The sequence below is a fragment of the Dipodomys ordii genome, unplaced genomic scaffold (genome assembly GCF_000151885.1).
Source record: "Dipodomys ordii isolate 6190 unplaced genomic scaffold, Dord_2.0 Scaffold157, whole genome shotgun sequence".
Classification (NCBI taxonomy): domain Eukaryota; kingdom Metazoa; phylum Chordata; class Mammalia; order Rodentia; family Heteromyidae; genus Dipodomys; species Dipodomys ordii.
Genome location: NW_012267373.1, coordinates 5300793 through 5320287, shown reverse-complemented (window position 1 = coordinate 5320287; position 19495 = coordinate 5300793). Strand labels below are relative to the sequence as shown.

The 19495-nt window shown below is 43.2% G+C and overlaps 1 protein-coding gene across 1 annotated transcript; it reads left to right on the top strand.

Annotated features, from left to right (window-relative positions):
- Positions 1 to 4042: 4042 nt before the first annotated feature.
- On the top strand, positions 4043 to 18709 carry Wisp3 (WNT1 inducible signaling pathway protein 3). Its single transcript, XM_013032791.1, has 6 exons — positions 4043 to 4205; positions 8631 to 8824; positions 11997 to 12294; positions 13223 to 13456; positions 17019 to 17212; positions 18377 to 18709. Exons 1-6 carry the CDS (start codon positions 4043 to 4045, stop codon positions 18656 to 18658), a joined length of 1365 nt encoding a protein of 454 aa, XP_012888245.1. The 3' UTR covers positions 18659 to 18709.
- Positions 18710 to 19495: the final 786 nt, after the last annotated feature.

The following is a 19495-nucleotide window of genomic DNA, read 5'->3' as shown; positions in this document are numbered from 1 at the left end:
TGTGTTGCTCCTTCCGAAGTACCAATCCAGAATATTCAGTCATTGAAGCCGAGATCATGTATCCACACTGTGCCTTCCCTGGAAGGGGAGGGGGTGTGTGTGGAAGAAAGAATCATTTGACAACTTGTAGCTCTGAGGGTAAGAAACCTTCCTTCCAGCAAGATGCATTGTCTGGGAGCTTTTAGTACCTTTTAAGACTCTGCTTGCCTAAACTCCCCCATCCTATGCTCCTGGCCTGGGATAAGAATCTGTGGAAGGTTAAAAACTCCTGCAGTTTACCTGGCCTTCTGTGTAGGAAAATGGACAAGTTAGACTTCTGAACAAAATGGCAGACATGGTAAACCTCTATTGGAGGTTTTATCTGTAAGAATGAAAATTGGCCAATTATGTAGCTGCACTGGGGACTGGGGAAGAGCAAATATGGAGGAGAAGTATGTCTAATGGAATCCTAATGAACAGAAGGACTCAGATGCATAAATTTGAGTACGGTGGGACTATAGTTAATGGTGATATTTATGGAGCAATTTTTTTATGTTCTAAGGAATTGTTTCTGTTTTTTTTGTTTGAAATTAGGTTCATTGCATTTTTCTTTTTACAACAACTCTAGGAAACCTGAATGGAAATGATTCCATTTTTGGAGGAAGAAGCCTACAGTAATTAAGGAATGTGGCCAAATGTCTCATAGCTAGCAAGTGAGGGACATGGTATGGATCCGAGCCCTCCCCTACATGTCATTCTACTGCCTCAGTGTACACCACTGCCACCTGTCCTTCTGTTCCACTACCCTCAAACTTCACACAAGATATCCATCAGAAGCCTGCAGAGATCATGCTTTCCCGTGTTCAAATCTCATCTCCCACAGAACGGGTTATGGTTGGCCAGTTGGGTTTTGGGTCCAGTAGAGGACATGGGTGAGGGCAGGGACTTTAGCATCAGGGCAATCATTGGCAGGGTTGGAGGGTTGTTGGAGCCAGACAATTGTCAACTACAAACTTCAACTTTGCCTCCTGCATGACTTTTCCTCCCCTTTCTTACTTTACAGTAGATTAGAAATAAATTTCATTTCCAAAGATAGTGCCTAATACATTCCATGCATCGGAGAATATCGATTGCTCTCTCCTCTGTTACTGAGCTTTCTTCTTCTTTTCTTATTCTTTTCCTGTTTCAGTCCGTGCTTTGCAAACAGGAGTTACCCTGGGATATTTAGGTAGATAGATGAATCATAGGTTGAAGAAAAAAGAAAAAGAAGACTACCAAACTGGCCAACATGGTGGCCACACTACACACGACTGTTCAAGTTTAATTACTTGAAGTTAAGTAAAATGACAAGCTCTGTTTCTTTATCATGCTAGCCATAAGTTCTGTGCTCAATAGTACAATATAGTTCTATATTATAGAGTACTTTAGATTATTTCCCCATTTGACGATTGTGTACAGTGCTGCCTCTGAAGGTTCCAACAATGGCATGAAATGTCTCTAAATGACAAGCTTCCCAGAGGAAGTGGCTGGATGACCTAGAATGACCCTCCGGCTCCCAGGAGCTATAGGTCTCAGCTTTCTTTCCCACAGCTCTGCTTCCTGTGGATTACTTCCTGACTAGTTCCCATGTTTTCTCAAGAGCAGTAGTTGCATCATATAAACTTGACTTATTTCTTGGTTAGCCTATAAAAGCTATACAACTATAATAGAAATTTCTTGGGCTAGAGGACATGTATTGCTGATACAAAAAAATATTTTATGTACTTGCTTAATGAGAAATGCTACTGAATGAATATACCGACAGGAAATGCTATTAGCAAGATAAAATGATTAGATACAGAAGTGTTTTAAGATTCCCCAAACCATGTTCTCATGGTCTTTATGGTGGGGTCATTTCCTGTTTCTCCTCTGTTCATAACTGTTGAGAAAAGACAGAATATTCTTGATAGAAGCTGCTTTAAATATTTAAGATGATTCTGTCCCCATGAACAGAAGTTGTTTCCCTGCAGTGGCAACCCACAAATTTGGATTCTGCAGCCTCTTGGATCTGTTGGGAAGGAAAGTGGGTCATGATCCGGTCTGAAAGGACCACAGCTGCCACATTATAGTAGATTCTGTTGGAGAGTGGGAAGGAAAAAGTCACATTTTCTAAGTGGCTAGGTGATGAGGAAGAGATCTTTCTTCCCCTAACCCGCAAGACTAGTGAGAGTTCTTGTGAATGTGAGAACGGCTCATCTCTCCTTGGCAGTGTGAAGGGAGGTAGCAAGATCTCCCCACAGGTGACCTTCATCAGAGAGATTGTGGTCCACAATGGAAAACTCCAGCACCCCAAATATTCTTATGCCTAAGACAGGTATAGTATGGGCCCAGTCTTCAGCCTAAAGGGGACCAGAGAAGCTAAGGCAATGTGGTCATGGGGGCTGTAGCCTGACCTAAACCAGGAGTCCTGCAGAAATAATCATGATGTAGTAGCCTACCAGTTCAAAGGAAAGATGCCCTTGGTCACATGGAGCTTGATTCAAAGGATTCTAAAAATAGATCACATTTTCTGTGCACCTGAGCTTAAGAGCTAAACATCTTGGTGGCTGCAGTTGAATATGCAAAGTGGTGACATAAAATCTGAGGCCAGTTAAGGGCAGTGTCCGTGTGACCTGCCTGGGACACTGATGACTCTCTAGTCCTGATACCAAGGACTGAAGAACTGCTTTTCACACTCTGAACTTTTGGCATGCGTATTCTTGGAGTGGGATGGGGGGTGTCTTTTTGTAGAGGAGCCTCATCAATGGACAGTCCCACTGAGTGTAAGAGTAAACCAGTAAGCCCGGTCTGGTTCTGCCAAAGCCTCTGTTAAGAAACCATTTTGACTCAGCACTTGATTTAATTACGTTACATGTGGATTTGGCAACAAGCTAGAATTGCAATTTTTATTAGTCCCTTAAAAATGATTAGTCTTAGATGAATATGGTTGACATAGATTGCATACAACTATAAAAAACAGAGCAATAAGACCAGTTGAAATTGTTTGGAGAACGGAAGAAGAGGGGAAAGGAGACTAACAGAAGGAGTGAGATTGTTTGGAACATATTGTAAATGTGTGGAAAGGTAATAATGGACTCCCCCTTGTAAAAAATAAAATAAAATGGATCTCTTATTAATTCCCCCCCCCCAAATCCAAGTACAAGCTTTCTGTAAAGTAACTGACAGGCTAGATTGATTCTCCACGTCTTTTCAGAAGCACTCATAGTTGTGGATGCCCAGAGCTTTGGGCTGCTAGGACAGAGGCTCTTTTTTACATGTCCACAGTGTGCTGCTTGCTTCTTTCCTGAGCTGTTCATTCCATTTAATTAAAACTCCAATGAACTGCACAAACTTGAGGGAAAAAAATGTTAAGAGCCAGTACTCCACAAATGCGCAGAGAAAGAGGACATTTCCAGTGAAAATAGCGTCATGCTTTAAAAAGATCCAGTGAAGAGAAGTCATTTGAAGGGTATACATACAGAATGTTTATGATTGGTGAGGCAGAAGGTTTGGCAGTGGCTACAAAGGCTTACTTTGCTGAAGAAATCCAAAGGAGGAAACACAGAGCACCACACTCAGGATGGCGTAGAAAGGGGACAAATGCAGCATGCTCATCAACAAAGCTATACTAACAGGGCACTCACCCCAGGAAAACACCGCGGGCTACACACACATTTTGGGTCTCGGTGTGGCCTATTGGAAGGTATTGTTTGTGAGATTCCCTGGCTGGCCTGGCTGGAAGGCCGCCCTCTGCTGGTGGGAATCGCGAGGTGCCACGCGGGGATCACGGGAGACCCCACCCTCGGGAGGAACGCGGGGATCGGCGCGTGTGAACTGAGGTGCAAATTGATTGATCCAAATAGATGCAGGTGGTGAAAGGCAAAGGGTCCAGCTGCTGTCCTTTGATGCCAGGAGAAGACAAAGAGGTTCTAACGATGGAAAGGGCAGCTCTTCCCAGGAACGAAACAACTTCCCCGCTTCACCAGGGAGGGACAAGCCTCCCCCCCCCCCCCGAACGAGCGGATACCGCAGGAGACGGGGCGAGATGGCGGCCGGCTCCTCCCTTCTCTGCGGCAGCATCTCAATCAATAATGCAGGGGCGCTGCGGCAAAGCCGCAACCCCGAGGCGCAACCTTGCCCCGTTGCGCCATCTAGCGTCCATCGGCGTCCCCTGCAGGCTGCAACTGGAAGATCAGGAAACTGCCTGGGTAGCACAAAGCCTTCCATTTCGCTTGAAAGGACAAAGGGAAAAAATAAATGGAGCGGTTTTTGTTTCCTGTATCTTTTTTATTTTTTGCCTTTCAGATTAATTTTAAGGCAAGGAACACTGAGTGCCGGTCGCGTACAATGAATACAGATTTATCAAGCGCTGTGTCGGTCCTTTTGTATCAAGCTATGAAGTCTTAGCCTTTACTTCCACAGGCAGGATCTAGTCCCAATCAAAACAAAAAATCATATCATAGATGCCCAGTTAAATTTCAAGTTCACAATGGAGATTTTTTTAAAAAGAAAAATATAAGTGCTTCCTGTAGGTACTAAACACTTAACTGGACATCCTATCATAACCAGATTTTTCTTAGCCAAGCCTGGCAACCCTCCCACAGGTTTTGAAAGGGTTGGTGGCAGAGCCAGGCTTGCTTGAGGGGATTTGGAGAAACCATTTATGCAATCTTCTCACTAGGTGGTTCTCTTGGGAGAACAGCATGACAAAGGCTGGGGGCTCCCTACTTTGCTCAGCTGAACTGAGAGCCTGGGCAGTGGGGTGGGGGAGGAGGGGGAGAAGGGCACAAAGTGATGTCCCCTTGAGAGCCTGTCTCTACTTTTATGTGATCCAGTCCCATTAGGGGAAAAAAAATAACAAGAAAAGCTAGCCTCTTACCAGCTGGGTTTTATCTCATACACAAGGAGGAGTGAATAAGAGGTTTTGTGTAGGAGAGTAACATGACCAAATGCAAGTTTAAAAACAGACAAATCAGATAACAGCATTGGGGATGGATTGGAGGAATTAACAAGTCTGAAGGCAGACAGACCTAGAGCAGGCTGTGGGAGGCCAGAGACCTCATAAAAGTGGCTGGGGCTTGGATGGGAATTGGGTCTTCTGATTGCAAACCCAGCAAGGGGCCTGGTCCACCTAAGTGGATTATGGTGCACACGTGCAACTATTTTAGAAATCAGGAATAGCACGCCACATTATGTGTTCTTTCCCTTCGCTGAAACACTAGCTCCACCCACACTTGGAAATACTGAAAATACTTTGTCCTCCTTTTCTCTCTCCCTTCCTCCTTTTCATCTGGTCCTCCTCAGTGCCTGCATCTAATTAGCTCAGACCTCTTTTCTATGAGGAACTCTCTGCAAACCAGATGAACAGGACCAAGTGGCAAAGTGAATTATATCTGTCTTAAGTATTTGGCCTTGTTTTTCTTGGGCCACAGCCTAACTTTTTTTTTTATGCCCTTGGAATGAGGGCACCTGCTTCTTTTCAAGAGAATCTGATCCAAGATCCACACAGATGGTAGGGCAGGGCATTTGGTGGTTGTCAGAGATTTCTCGTTTTTGGACCTTGTTCACGAAAAGCCAAACAGAGCTTAGTAACTCTTGCACCCTGCCTTCCCGGTGGAGGAGGGTATTGGCAACAAGTGAGGCTCTCAGGGAATGCACAGGTGTTGGTTAACAAGGCTGAGTACAGGTTAGAGGAAAAAGAGAACCAACCTACTCTCATGATTCCAATTGTGTGGAGAGCTTGCTTGGTAAATGGGTAGGATTCACTTAACAGAAGAACACATGGGAGAAAGATGATGTGTATAGTAAAAAGCAAGAGCAAACAGGACACAGTGATAGAATACTTGTATGTACATTATTAGAGATGTGCCTCTTTCCATGAAAGATGTGCACTGGACTAGGAGCCCTCTCCTCAGTCTTCAGCTCTCAACTCTTCACTTCTCAGAAGTGTCCTCTCTGCCTCCAGTCTAACTTCGCTCCCATCTGTCATTCTCTCTTAGGAGGGTTGTGCTCTATGATTAGTCTTTATTCAGTTTTTAATGATGGATATTTGGTGTGTTTATGTCTTCAGGGTCTGCTCTCCCAGCAGATTACATACCTCTACAGGGCAGGGATTAAGTGTGTTTTATTGACCAAGTACAATGACTTAGCTTCAACTTTTTAATCTGTTAAATGAGGATGGTAATACTGCTTTTGCCTACCTCACTGAGCTGTGAAATTAGAAACGATAATACATGGGCAACCTCCTTGTAAATCATAAAATGCGATGAAAATAATAGTTATGCCTACCGCCATGTCTGCTTGAATGTACCTCACAAGCTGAATGCTTGAGAAATGAGCTCCTAGACAGGAATTTCCATTGGATGATAATGGAAAGTGCTAAAAAAAAGTCGACAACAGTAGCCCTGACCTCACATATTGCCTTATTCACTTACCCTCTCATGTCAAGAGGAGGGAAATCATAATGCCGTGGCTGGAGATGTCTAAACATGAATGACTGTGGGCTTAGAGCAGACAGATTCCGGGGGTAAGTTTTGTTATTTGAATTCTTGGGCAACATGTTCCTTTCTTACCAAGAGGCAAGAATGGCCACCGTGACATCTTCCCTGCTCCACGGAAGGGATAAAGCAGAGGGACAGAAGAAAAAGAAAAATGGCTGCTTCAGCTTTTCCTGAGGAGCAAATGGAAGGAGCAGGAGTCTCCTCAGCCCCATCATTGCCCGGCTGTGAGTAGCATTGCACACAGGATGGGGAGGCACGCAGCTGAAGAGGACACTGCACCTCCTCCGCCTTTGATGGGTGAGCCAGGAAACAAGAATTTTCCCAGTCCAATAGCCAGGATGAGACAGGAATCACTGTGGTTGGGAATCCAAAGACCAACTAGGCCTAAACTGGGAAGACAGAAAGAAGGATAAAGCTCGGATTGTACCAGGCCCCAGACACACCTTCCTTCTCTGTCTTCAGGTTTTGATCAACAGTATTACTGTGCTGGCTTCCCCACCCCATCCCTGTTGTTCAATGTCCATATCATTATAATTTAACTCAATACTTAGCAATGGCCTATGGGTTGCTTGCCTGCTTATGTTGACTCTAGTTCTCCAAGGACACCAGATTCCCTGTGTTTGGTGGAAGACCATGGTCTCGGGCCTTAGTGAGGCCTCACTCCTGTGTCTTGTGTAGCTAGGCTCAAAGAAGTGAGCAGGGAGTAGGGCATAAGAACATAAACAGCTGGTGTTAGGTTAGGGAACAGGCCACGGGGAATAGGAATAGGCCGTAGGAAGGCAAGGAAAGGTAGACTTCCTGCTGGGCCCACAGGAAGACAAATCTGTACACCAAAGAGTAACTAACACAAGCCAAGGTCACATGGGACCAATATAGAATATGGACTGGTGCCACTTACGTAAGAAGGCTGAGAAGGAGGAAACAGGGTACACATTAGTAAGTTTGGTTTTAGATGTTTAAAAAAAATTAAAGTGACACATAAAAAACACAAAAATTTCTGTCACGACCGCCTCGACCAGCAAGGAAGACGCGACACCGAACTCTTCTCTCTGCAGTTTATTCAGGACCTTTGAGCAATCTTTTGACCCCAACCCCGGGGAGAATTCCCCACAGCCTTAAGTACCCGCTGGGTAGCCAACCCTGATACGCCACGTGGGAACCACCAATAGGTTCAGGTGCGCGGAAGCAAGCCAGAGTCTTTGCCTTAGCCATATAAGGAATTGTTTACCACAGAGAGCACTTGCCATCGGGAAGGCGGAGGGCGGAAGCCGGCGCCATCTTCCAGGTGCGGCTGCACGCAGCTCTCTACAAATTTCCAGGCCCCAGTGGCTTATGCCAGTAATTCTAACCACTCAGAAGGCTGAGATCTGAGGACTGTGGTTCTAGGCCAGCCCGGGTAGGAAAGTCTGTGAGATTGTCATCTTGACTAAACTACCAATAAACCAGAAGTGGAGCTGTGACTCAAATGGCAGAGTACTAGCCTTGAGCAAAAGAAGCTGAAGAATAGCGCCCAGGCCCCGAGTTCAAGTTCCAGGACCGTTACAAAGAAACAAAACAAAACAAAAAAGTGTACATATTACTGTACAAGAAACTGTTTCCTAGCTTCCCTAATGATTTACAAGTGTTTGAGCTTAGGTTGAGGAAAATCGGGGTTCCCTATCCTGTCATCTGTAATGGAACTGTGATTACAGAAAGGGCTTCTCCAGGGACAATAGGAGTACACCCTCTGTCCATCTAGACATTTATCTGAACACAGCCCATCAGGTTTGAGAACTATGTTAGAACAGAAGGCACTTTGGAGGGTCAGTGAAGGCTTGAGAGCCCCAGGATCACCCCGGATAGGACCAGAAGGGGAAAAGATCAGGTCAGCAGTGAGCTTAAGGTTCTAAGAGGGAAAGAAAGCATCACAAGGAAAATGTAGAGCAGGGAAATCCCAGACAGAGGCCGAGGACAAGGGAGGGAGACGTACCTAATGCTAGCATTGTGCCCAAGGGTAGGCTCTGACCTCCCAGGAGGAGATTCCTAACTTCTTCCCACCCCCTTCACCAGCCTCACCAACCCCTTCACACTAACTGCGAAGCTTGTTCTGGGAGAATCGCACGAAAGCAAACAGGTACAGAAACGGATTCTTAGGCACGGAACGCACAGCCTGTGAAGCAGTAGCCCAGCTGGGAGGTGGAGACACAGCTCCTGTACAGAGAAGACAGGGGGGCTTTGTGTGCCTCCAGCAGAGGAGCTGCCACCTCGCCAGCCCTCCACACCCACCTCCGGGCGGCGGCATGCAGCAGCTCCTCATCCTCATCCTTCTCCTTACCCGGCTAGCACTGGTAAGCCTTTCTTGTTTCTTTCCAGAGACTTTGGCTGGTCTTCATTCTTTGGGCCAAAATTAAAAAAAAAAAGGAAAAGAAGGTGGGGGGGGAATGACTGGTGAAAAAGTATTTCAGGAGAAGCAGGAAGCCATTTTCCTCTCCAAATAAAGTTGAGTCCACAGCTTCGTGAGACATACATGAGACCCTTCTCTCTTGCAGGTAAACTGTGGCTGTATTTGAACAGCCGCAGACTTTCCTATATTTATAGATCTTAGCGGTTTGTAACACACACCACCTCTCTGGGGCCAGGCAGTACCGGCTGCCACTGTGGAGTCAAAACACTGTCCCTTCCTGTGGATACCAGCCGGGGGCTCTGCCTGCCAGTCATTTGCAGAGAGCCCCTGTATGTGGATTAGGGGAGTGATGTTTTTCAGCCTGTTCTTGTTGGCAAGGAGGCCTTTGGAATGAATCTTTGCAGTTCTCCAACTTTCTGTTGTTTCTGTCTTGGCACAATCCCCGTGTCTCCCACGGAGGCCACGAGATCTGTCCACGGAGACTGGGATGTTGCAAATGACAGACCAAAAGGAGTTGAATATCAGCAATTCATTGCCTTCATATTTTCTTTTTTTTTAAATGAGAAGATTTAACCAGGGTGAGTTGTTCCCTGATTTATTTACACGGTGGAGGTGCTCGCTGGCACAGGAGACAGAACTGCTGAGATCTGTTGACTTAGAAAACATGGAGTGTCTGTGAGTTATGGTTGCATCAGCCAGTGAGCAGTGGATGCATCACAGAAAGCAAGGATTTGAAATTTTTACTCTCAATAGAGAGTAAATAGCTGATTTCTAAGGGGTCATGCCCGGAGTGCAGTGGTTCAGGTCCTTCCTGCTGATATCCTGGCGATGTGCTTCCCTAGCAGCCATGAGGCAGGGATGTCTCCTATTCCATATTCTGAAAAAAGGCTGGTCATTACTGGGGACTGAGCTGCTATAGATTCTTTGTCTTTTTCTTTCTCCCTTTCTGTCTTCTTTCTTTTTCCTTCCTTCCTTTCTTCCTCCTTCCTTCCTTCCATCCTTCCTTTCTACCTTCCTTCGCTTCCTTCCTTTTTATGGTATTGGGTCTGTGGCTTGAACTCAGGACCTGCGTACTGTCTCTGAGCTTTTGTGCTCTAAGCTAGCACTCCACCCCTTGACTTCTGACTTTTTGAAGTTCATTGGAGATAAGAGTCTCATGGGCTCTCCTGCCTGGCTGGCTTCTGACTGTGATCCTCAGATTTCAGTCTCTGGAATAGCTAGGATTACAGGTGCCCAACTTGCTATAGATAGATAGCAAGATATAGATAGAGAGATATGTACTGAAAAAACATTCCACAAGCATACAAAGCTGTTATAGAAGTGGAAGTGTGACTCAAGGAGTAGAGCACCAGACTGAAGCAGAAAAAAAAAAAAAAAAACAAGCAAGAATGCGAGGCTCTGAGTTTAAGCCTCAACACTGGCACCAAATCAGATCAAAGAAAGCAAACCAAAGCAAAACAAAACAAGCTGTTTTACTTAAGACAGTTCACAGGGAAGTGAGCCCGTGTCTCAAAAATAACCAGCACAGAAAGGGGCTGGAGGCATGGCTTGGTGGTAGAGCCTGGCAAGTGCAAGGCCTTGCGTGCAAATCTTAGTACACCAAGGAGCAACAGTCAGGAGGAGGAGGGAGAAGAAACTAAATAACAAGGCATAGAAAGGGAGTGTGGCAGATGGACAAGAACAGGCAGACTTTAGGTACCATGCTCAGAAGTTCGGACTGCTCACTGGAGATGCAGCAGCCACTGAGGGTTGCTGATAAGCTCTTTAAAGAGATCTATCCCTCTAGCAGTGATGAGAGGCAAGAGAGAAACAGGAGGAGTCCCTCTCATTCTTCAGTGGGGAAGACCCATGGACCTTATCACAGTCCCACTTAGTGGCATCTAGGGCTAGACTAGAATAGAGTGACAATACTAGAATATAGGATAAGCAAGGCTAGTCACGATTGAGGTGATTGATAGCATTTGGATTCCAAACTTTGGAAATGCTGTCTGGGATGAAATATTCTGAGATTTGAGCCTGAATTCCACCACCCCCCCTCCAGGGCTGACCCAGTAGGCAATCATTTACATGAGTTTGTCTACAGTGAAGAACTCTAGATTGGAAATGCAGCCTGGGTTGCACAGGGAAAAGCTGAAGACAAGAGGGCAGATGAGATTGTAAAGAGCGTGCAGAGATGAGCAACTAATTATGAAATCTACATGGAAGTCAGTGCAGGCTCACAGAGCCTGCAGGATTCAGAATGCATGTTAGATGTTCAGTTGCTTGCTCAGCATCAAAGCTGGCTTGCAGTGGGCTCTGCAGTGGGGAAGGAGGGGCAGGGCTGTGCACTTAGGCTCTGGAACCTGTCTGATTTAGCTCCCTTCTCCTACCTTGCTTGCTGTGTGACCTAAGAACAGGTTAAATACTCTGTAATGATCCATGTGAGAAAGAAGGGTGAATTGGGTCACAATGGTAGAAGAGGAGATATTGAGGTCCAGGGGGGGTATATTTGAAAGGTGTGACCAGCAACATTTATGGATAAAATGTGAAAGTATCAATCATGATTTAACCCCAAGAGAAAAAGGAAACAGGCATTTGCTCAAACTGGGAAGGGTATGGAAAACTACAGATTGGAGGGGAAATTTGTAAGTTTGCTTTTGGTCATGTTAAATTTGCTTTGTCTAGTAGAGTTGCTATAATTACTTTGAGATGTTTGTACTGTTGTACTGTTGCTCCAAACTGGCTTGAACTCCTCAGCCTCCTGAGTAGTTAGGATTCTAGACAGGAGCCGCTATACCTGGTTTAAGGTGGAGGTCTTAAGAAGGCCATCTGGGTCTGAGGTCAGAAGAGAAGTCAATGGGAGGCCGGAGATATGCTGAGGTCTTAACCAAGGGGTTCCAAGGTTTAGAGCTCAGGAAGATGAGAAGAAAGCAGCAAAGGAGACTGAGAAGGTGGGATGAGGAAAAGCCATGTGCTGGAAGCTGTGTGAAGAACGCTGAAAGACAGAATGGCCATGTCAAAAGCTGACAGATATTAGAAGTCAGATGTATCTACCTCTTTGGAGGAAATCTATTCCTCCAAGATCCATGATGAGTCCGAGGAACTACTTGTAACACTGCCTCTATTACCAAATGAAGTTCTGCTGCAGGGCACAGGACGCTGGGCTGCCAGACAGGACCCCTAGAGGAGGGCCAGGAGAAACCCCAGAAGTGCATCAGCGTAAACAAGTTTGTCACTGGCCCTGCAAATGCCCCCAACGGAAGCCAAATTGCCCTCCTGGAGTGAGCTTGGTGAGGGATGGCTGTGGATGCTGCAAAATCTGTGCCAAGCAACCAGGGGACCTCTGCAATGAAGCTGACCTCTGTGATCCACATAAAGGGTTGTACTGTGACTACTCAGCAGATAGGCCTCGGTTTGAGACTGGAGTGTGTGCATGTAAGTGTCTTGTTTTCTTCTGGACCTTTGGCAAAGGCGGAGTCTAGACAGACATCCCTGCTTCCCCCCAACCCCCCCCCCCAACTCTTGAATTGTTAACTTTGATTAACTTAGTTTGGCTCAATTCAAGGTGGACTAATTTCTGTGCACCAGTGAACTGGCTTCACATGAAGCGAGCAGATACACATGTTCAGGAACCTATTATTTCCTTTGCATGGAAGTAGATTTTGCAATTCTCAGGTAATTACTTTTAAGTGCTAGAAAAATAGAAGTTATGTCAATACAGTTGACTTCTTAAAGTACCACAAATGACGGCTTTTATTAATACTGCCCACAACCTGAATTCAGCCTTTTTCTATCATTAAAAAATTGTGGCCAGGTGCTGGTGGCTCATGCCTGTAATTCTAGCTACTCAGGAGGCTGAGATCTGAGGATCATGGCTCAAAGCCAACCCGAACAGGAAAGTCTGAGACTCTTATCTCCAATAAACCACCAGGAAACAGGAAGTGGTGCTGTAGCTCAAGTGGTAGAGTGCTCACCTTGAACTGAAGAGCTGAGGGACAGTGCCCAGTCCCAGAGTTCAAGCCCCACAACAGACAAAAATACATAAATAAATAAAAATTGTGTCATGTAGTTGGGGGTAGGAGGCTCTTATTGAGATGACATCTTACTTTTTTCCCAGATTGAAGTTGAACCATTATCCTCCCAATCTCCTCTCCTCCCTCGTAGTTCTTTGGACAATAGATATGAGCCACTGGTGCCTGGCTGATTTCTGGAGAAGTTCTGTGAAGGCAGTTCTAAAGTGTCCTAAGAAACTGAGAACTATTCTTCATAGAGGAGATAGCTTTCTTCTGGTATATCACTGAAAGTCTTTCAAAGTTATTCTATTTTTTTTTTTTAAAGCAATGCTGCTTTTCTCCCATTTTAGACCTGGTAGCTGTTGGATGTGAGATCAACAGAGTTCATTATCAGAATGGCCAAGTGTTTCAGCCCAACCCTCTGTTTAGCTGCCTGTGTGTGAGTGGAGCCATTGGATGCATTCCTCTGTTCATACCCAAGCTGGCTGGCAGCCGCTGCTCCGGAGCCAAAATTGGAAAGACGTCAAACTGTGTTCTGGGACCATCACAACGGCAGCTCCCAGAAAGCCACAAAACAATGCCAGGTGCTCACACGTAGAGCTGTTTTGCATGTATGACTTCTGTGGTTTTCTTGTGTTCCTTTGGTGCACTACAGGGACTGATGAGCATGAGTGTTTGGACTGGAGGTTAGAGCAATATTTTGTATTATCCTACTGAGCGTTATGCCTCAGGCAGCTACATTTTAAGGGTCTGAAAAGAAAACTTCCTTTTCTAGGTTTTGTCAGGAAAAGATTCCTGTGTTTCAAAGCTCTATTAGGTCAGAAAAAGTAGTACATTTTGGCTTCTTCTCAACCTATTTTTAAGAAAGTTGATCAAAGATTATTCATATATACCTTGGAAGAAAACTTTAATATCATTCTATTATGGGCAAAAGCTTTGATCACCCAGGTCCTAAAATTGTCACAGTTAACTTTTCTATATAAACACAAGTGGAGAGCTACTGGTTTAAAAAGTAAATTTAGGCTGGAAATGTGCTGGCTTAGTGGTAGAATGCTTGCTTAGCATACATGAAGCCCTGGGTTTGATTCCTCAGTACCACATAAACAGAAGAAAAAAAAAAGCCCAAAGTGGCTCTGTGGCCCAAGTGGTAGAGTGCTAACCTTGAGCAAAAGAAGCTCAGGGACAGTGCACAGGCCGAGTTCAAGCCCCTAGACTGGCCAAAAAAAAAAAAAAAAGTAAATTTGAAATCAAATAAAAATATATACAAACAATTAAATAAAAATATAACAAACAAGTAGGAATAGAACTAAAAACAATTTGAGAGCTAACAACGGTTACCAATCTGACTCTAAATACATGTGGTTCAGACACTACACATAGGCTTTTAAAAGTAGGTTACTTATATATGCTGCAAGAAGTGAAATGATATATTACTTATTTTGAGACCTGGCTACTTAGGATACAAATGGCACTCTGGACTGGTTTAAGTTTACATCTCATGTAACTGCTACAGTATTTTGGCACAAAAGGATCTACAACTCAGGCAAATGAAGCCCAGGAGAAGAAGAATAACACATCAGGGCAATATTGTTGCCAGGCTCTTGTTTACCTCTTTCTCATCTAGAAATCAAGAATTTCTTTTAATTTAGAGCTTAGTGATAGCTATCATGTTGGTGTCGAAAATTTGTGAATGTTAATAGCTCCTTAAAGCTCATCTTTATTAATAAAAGCAACTATAGAAACTAATCATGAAAAGATCAGCAGGGACTCTGTTAGTTAATTTGAAAAATATTCACTAGGTTGGGTGAATTTGTCCACACATAATTAGGTAGCCAATGATACAACACTACACATGCTTTAAAAATCTTTAAAATAGCCAGGTGCTGGTGGCTCATACCTGTAATCCTAGCTACTCAGGAGGCTGAGCTGTCAGGATTGTGGTTTGAAGCCATCCTGGGCAGGAAAGTTCACAAGACCCTTCTCTCCAATTAGTCACAGAAAAAGCCAGAAGTGGCACTGTGACTCAAGTGGCAGAGTGCTTGCCTTGAGCAAAAGGAGTTCAGGGACAGGCCCACAGTGCAAGCCCCAAGACTGGCAAAACAACAAAATCTTAAAATAAGACAAATAGTTCATTTATTATTTTGGTGCTGGGAGTTGAACCCCAGGCTTTGCACATGTCAAGTATGTACTCTGTCATTGATATTTGCTATATTCAGTGCCCAGCTTTTTCTGCATGAGATCTGATTCAAAATAAGGCTCTTGTTACAAACCAGATGTGAGTCTCCCTGGAGGAAATTACCTTAGCACAGTACTTCTCCCTTTGGGTCATGTTCAAGTTGGTTTTATCTGTGCAGCTCAATGGTTTCAGTGGATTTACTTGGAGGTTGGTTTGGAGAGGTCTCATATGGTCATTTTTGGCAGTCAGTGCTTGCTACGAACAATCGGAAAATGTCACAAAGTACTCTCTGCTATGTGATTTAGGCCTCGATATGTTCCAAAAACAGTGTATGTTTAACCTGTCCCTTCTCTGCTCAACTATGAAGTTGTATTTATCGCCCACAAGGAATTTGGCTTTCACAATTAGTTTCTACCACAAACCATACTTTAAGATATATGTGATTACAACTGCAGCTGGAATCTGGCTTTTGCTGGGTCAGTATGAAGCATGTGGTGAAATACAGCTATCAAGCTTTTCTCAGTGCTCACGAAAATCTAAGCACCTATTTCTCAAATCTCTTGTAGTTTTCTTGCTTTGTTTTTTTTTTTAACAAATGCTAAATTCCTCAACTGTAGGGGTTTCGGTTACTTGACAGCAGGGATAATAGTAATGAGATAGTTTAATGTACCAGGCTTCCAATCTGCTTCCCGCATAGAGCTCTTCAAACCTTCCCAGGTGTCCTCGTGGTTCTGCTTTTTCTCTTGCAATTTTCCATGCAGCCGCAAGGCCTACTGTATTAATGCTGAGAACAGTCATGCTATCATTTAATTCAAAGCAAACACATACTTCAGAGTGTTCTATTAAGATGTCAAATTCTTTTTTTTTTTTCTTCCCTGGTGCTGGTACTGGGGCTTGAAATCAGAGCTTGGGTGCTGTTGCCTTTTTTTCCTCCACTCTACCATTTGGGCCACAGCTCTATTTCTGGCTTTTGAGTGGTTAATAGCAGGTCAAAGCCTCACAGTGAAAGTCTCCTTGCCAGAGCTGGCTTTGAACCACAAGGTAAGTCTGCAAGACCTTTATCTCCAATTAACCACCCAAAAGGCAGAAGTGGAACTGTGGCCAAGTAGTAGAGCGCAAACCTTGAAAGGAAACAAAACAAAACAAAACACACTAAGGAACAGCACCCAATCTTCAGTTCCAAGCCCAGTACCAGCACACTTATATTTAGCATTAAGACTACATTATTCTACCTGGTGTGGCAGTATACACAGTATATACAGATGCAAATCACTGAGGTAGGAAGATTGAGAGTTCCAGACCAGCCTGGGTTGGTATTGAAATCCTGTCTAAAGGAAAAAAAAAATTACCCCTCCTCCTTCAACTATTCTGATTAATATCTCAAATTCCCTAATTTTATTTCAAAGACTGTTAGCAATAACAAACATGCAGCAGACCACATATAACAAAGACATCAATGAGAACATAAATTTAAGACTCAGATTGGGTAAAGCAGAATGATGCAAATAGCAAATTTACTGTTTTCCAAAACAAAGAACTGCCTCCCCCCCTCCAAAAAAACAAAACAAAAAACTGGACTGCCACATTTGACTGAAAGGCAATTTAGACAATCAGGAAAACAGAATGACCACAAGCTTCGTTTATTCACAAACAATCTTTTTTTTTTTGCCGGCTGTGGGCCTGAACTCTGAGCCTGGGTGCTGTCCCTCAGCTCTTCAGCTCAAGGCTAGTGCTCTACCACTTGAGCCACAGCGCCACTTGCGGCTTTTTCTGCATATGTGGTGCTGAGGAATAGAACCCAGTTCCTCATGCATGCAAGGCAAGCACTCTACCACTGAGCCACCTTCCCAGCCCCTCAAACAATCTTCCAGATCTCTTAAATGTTAGCTTAATGATTAAAAAACTACTTCTATATATGTATATACTTATGTATGTATGTATACACGTGCACTTTTCCCCATTTATTTTAGCCTACAGGAATCTCCCACTTATTTGGAAAAGAAAATGTCTTGTGCAAGCAACAAAGTGGACTCCATGCTCTAGAACATGTGGGATGGGCATATCTAACAGGGTGACCAACGAAAACAGTAACTGTGAAATGAGAAATGAGAAAAGACTATGCTACATTCAGCCTTGCAGCAGTAATGTATCAAAGACTGTAGAGGTAAAGTGTAGATTTAACTTAATTTTAATTCAGCATTATAAAATGAAATATGTTTTGGAGGGAGTAATAGTGTTTGATTCTTCACTGGAACTCTTAGTCCAATTATCTGGAAAGAAAACAGACACTCATCTAACTGCACATTGTGTAGAGAACTTTACCTAGTAAAAGTATTGTTAATCTGCTGATTCTAGATAGTCTACCAGCTTAATAAAATGATTTGTTGGGGTAAACCCAAGAATATTATTCTTTACAGAGTAGATCCTTTTCAGATTCTAACCCTCTACAGCCATATTTCTGTATTAGTGGAATCAAAGTAATGAATGCAAAATCTTCGTTGCTTACCACAGTTATGAAAACAGCCATTAAAATGTTCAAAGCGTGGGCTGGGAAGGTGGCTCAGTGGTAGAGTGCTTGCCTCGCATGCATGAGGGACTGGGTTCTATTCCTCAGCACCACATAAGCAGAAAAAAGCTGGAAGTGGCGCTGTGGCTCAAGTGGTAGGGCAGTAGCCTTGAGCTGAAGAGCTGAGGGACAGCATCCAGGCCTAGAGTTCAGCCCCCACGACTGACAAAAAAAAAAAAAAAAGAAAAAGAAAAAAAAAGATGGTCAAAGCAAAGAAGTTCTGGTGTTAGATACAAATCACCAACTTGGACTGAATCACATCATTCTCCAAATGGCATGTGTTCAACAGTAAACTCGTCAAAGGACCATTATAAAATATTTTCCCTGAGACTTGGGGAGCTAGGTCTAGACCTGGCCCCATTCTTCAAAGAGGCCAAGCAACTGTCTCAAAGATTAATTTTCAAAAATATTACTCATTCTCAAGGTATTCCCTGTCATATTAGAAGTTGACAACCCAATTTTAAAGGGATTAAGATAGTTATTCATCTACTTAGCCACAAAACAGTTTAAATTATTAGGGAATGTGCTAAGTCTTAGGTAATATTCCACTTGTATGGAACTGATTTAAGGACAGATAGCAAGAAATATGAGACAAAGCAAGAATACAGAGAGCCTCCGGTGAGAAGAAATTTTATAGGCAGAAAAGAGGATGCTGGAAGTCATGACACAGTAACTATTATTAATGCTCCAGATGTGATCTAATCTGCATGTTATAATCTATTGTATTAAACTTAAAGAACGGCTGTTTATTTTTTTTTTCAGATTCCCAAAGGGAAAACATGCCAACCTACTTTCCAGCTTGCCAAAGCTGAAAAATTTGTCTTTTCTGGATGTTCAAGTACTCAGAGTTACAAACCCACGTTTTGTGGAATGTGCTTGGATAGGAGATGCTGCATCCCTAATAAGTCTACAATGATTACCATTCAGTTTGACTGCCCTAATGAAGGGTCAATGAAATGGAAGATGTTGTGGATAATATCTTGTGTATGTCAGAGAAACTGCAGAGAACCTGGAGATATGTTTTCAGAACTCAAGATTCTATAAAATATGGGATAAAGTTAACATTAGTCAATTGTATCATCTATAATAAAAAAACCAGAATGGGTAGAAAAGGGTGAGAAATCTTTATGAGTCAAAAATACTAAGAATATCCATTCATTCTCATATCACCATATTGAAGGATGAGACGTTTCTAAGAAAAGTCCTACCAAAATGTATAGAAAAAGTAGCTGGGTGCTGATGGCTCATACCTGTAAATCCTAGCTACTAAGTAGTAGTCTGAGATCTGAGGATCATGGTTTGAAGCCAGCCCAGGCAGGAAAGTCCATGAGACTTCTATCTCCAATTAATGACCAAAGAACAGGAGCTGTGGCTCAAGTGGTGTAGTGCTAGCCTTTAGCAAAAAAGCAGAGACAGCACCCAGACCCTGAGGTTCAAGTCCCACACATGTATATACAAAAATTTACGGAAGAAAACTTAAAAGTTATTTCTAAAATATATCCTGTAATTAGGTAATATGCAGATTATTTGGCATCGTTAAAGCATTCCACATAAGATATACAAATAATAATATTTATAGGAAAACATTTTATTTTATACAATAATGTGGAATACTATGTTGATAGTACATAAAGTTATATGAAATTAAAAAAATTAATCTATACTTAAAAATGTAGACAAGGCTCTTACCAGATGATAATCAGTATAGGTGCAAGTAAGATTCTAGATTGTCCTTAAAAAGAAATATGATTAAACTAGAAATATAATTATATTTCGATATATATTCCTATCTATCTATCTATCTATCTATCTATCTATCTATCTATCTATCTATCTATCTATCTATCTATCTATCTATCTATCTATCTATCTATCTATCTA

What these genes read in the sequence shown, in the direction of transcription:
- Wisp3 (XM_013032791.1), top strand. Translation starts at nt 4,043, where the DNA reads ATGGCGGCCGGCTCCTCCCTTCTCTGCGGCAGCATCTCAATCAATAAT. An exon ending in TGAGACTGGAGTGTGTGCAT is followed by an intron (nt 12,295 to 13,222) that starts GTAAGTGTCTTG and finishes CTCCCATTTTAG; the next exon opens with ACCTGGTAGCTGTTGGATGT. An exon ending in AAGCCACAAAACAATGCCAG is followed by an intron (nt 13,457 to 17,018) that starts GTGCTCACACGT and finishes CATTTATTTTAG; the next exon opens with CCTACAGGAATCTCCCACTT.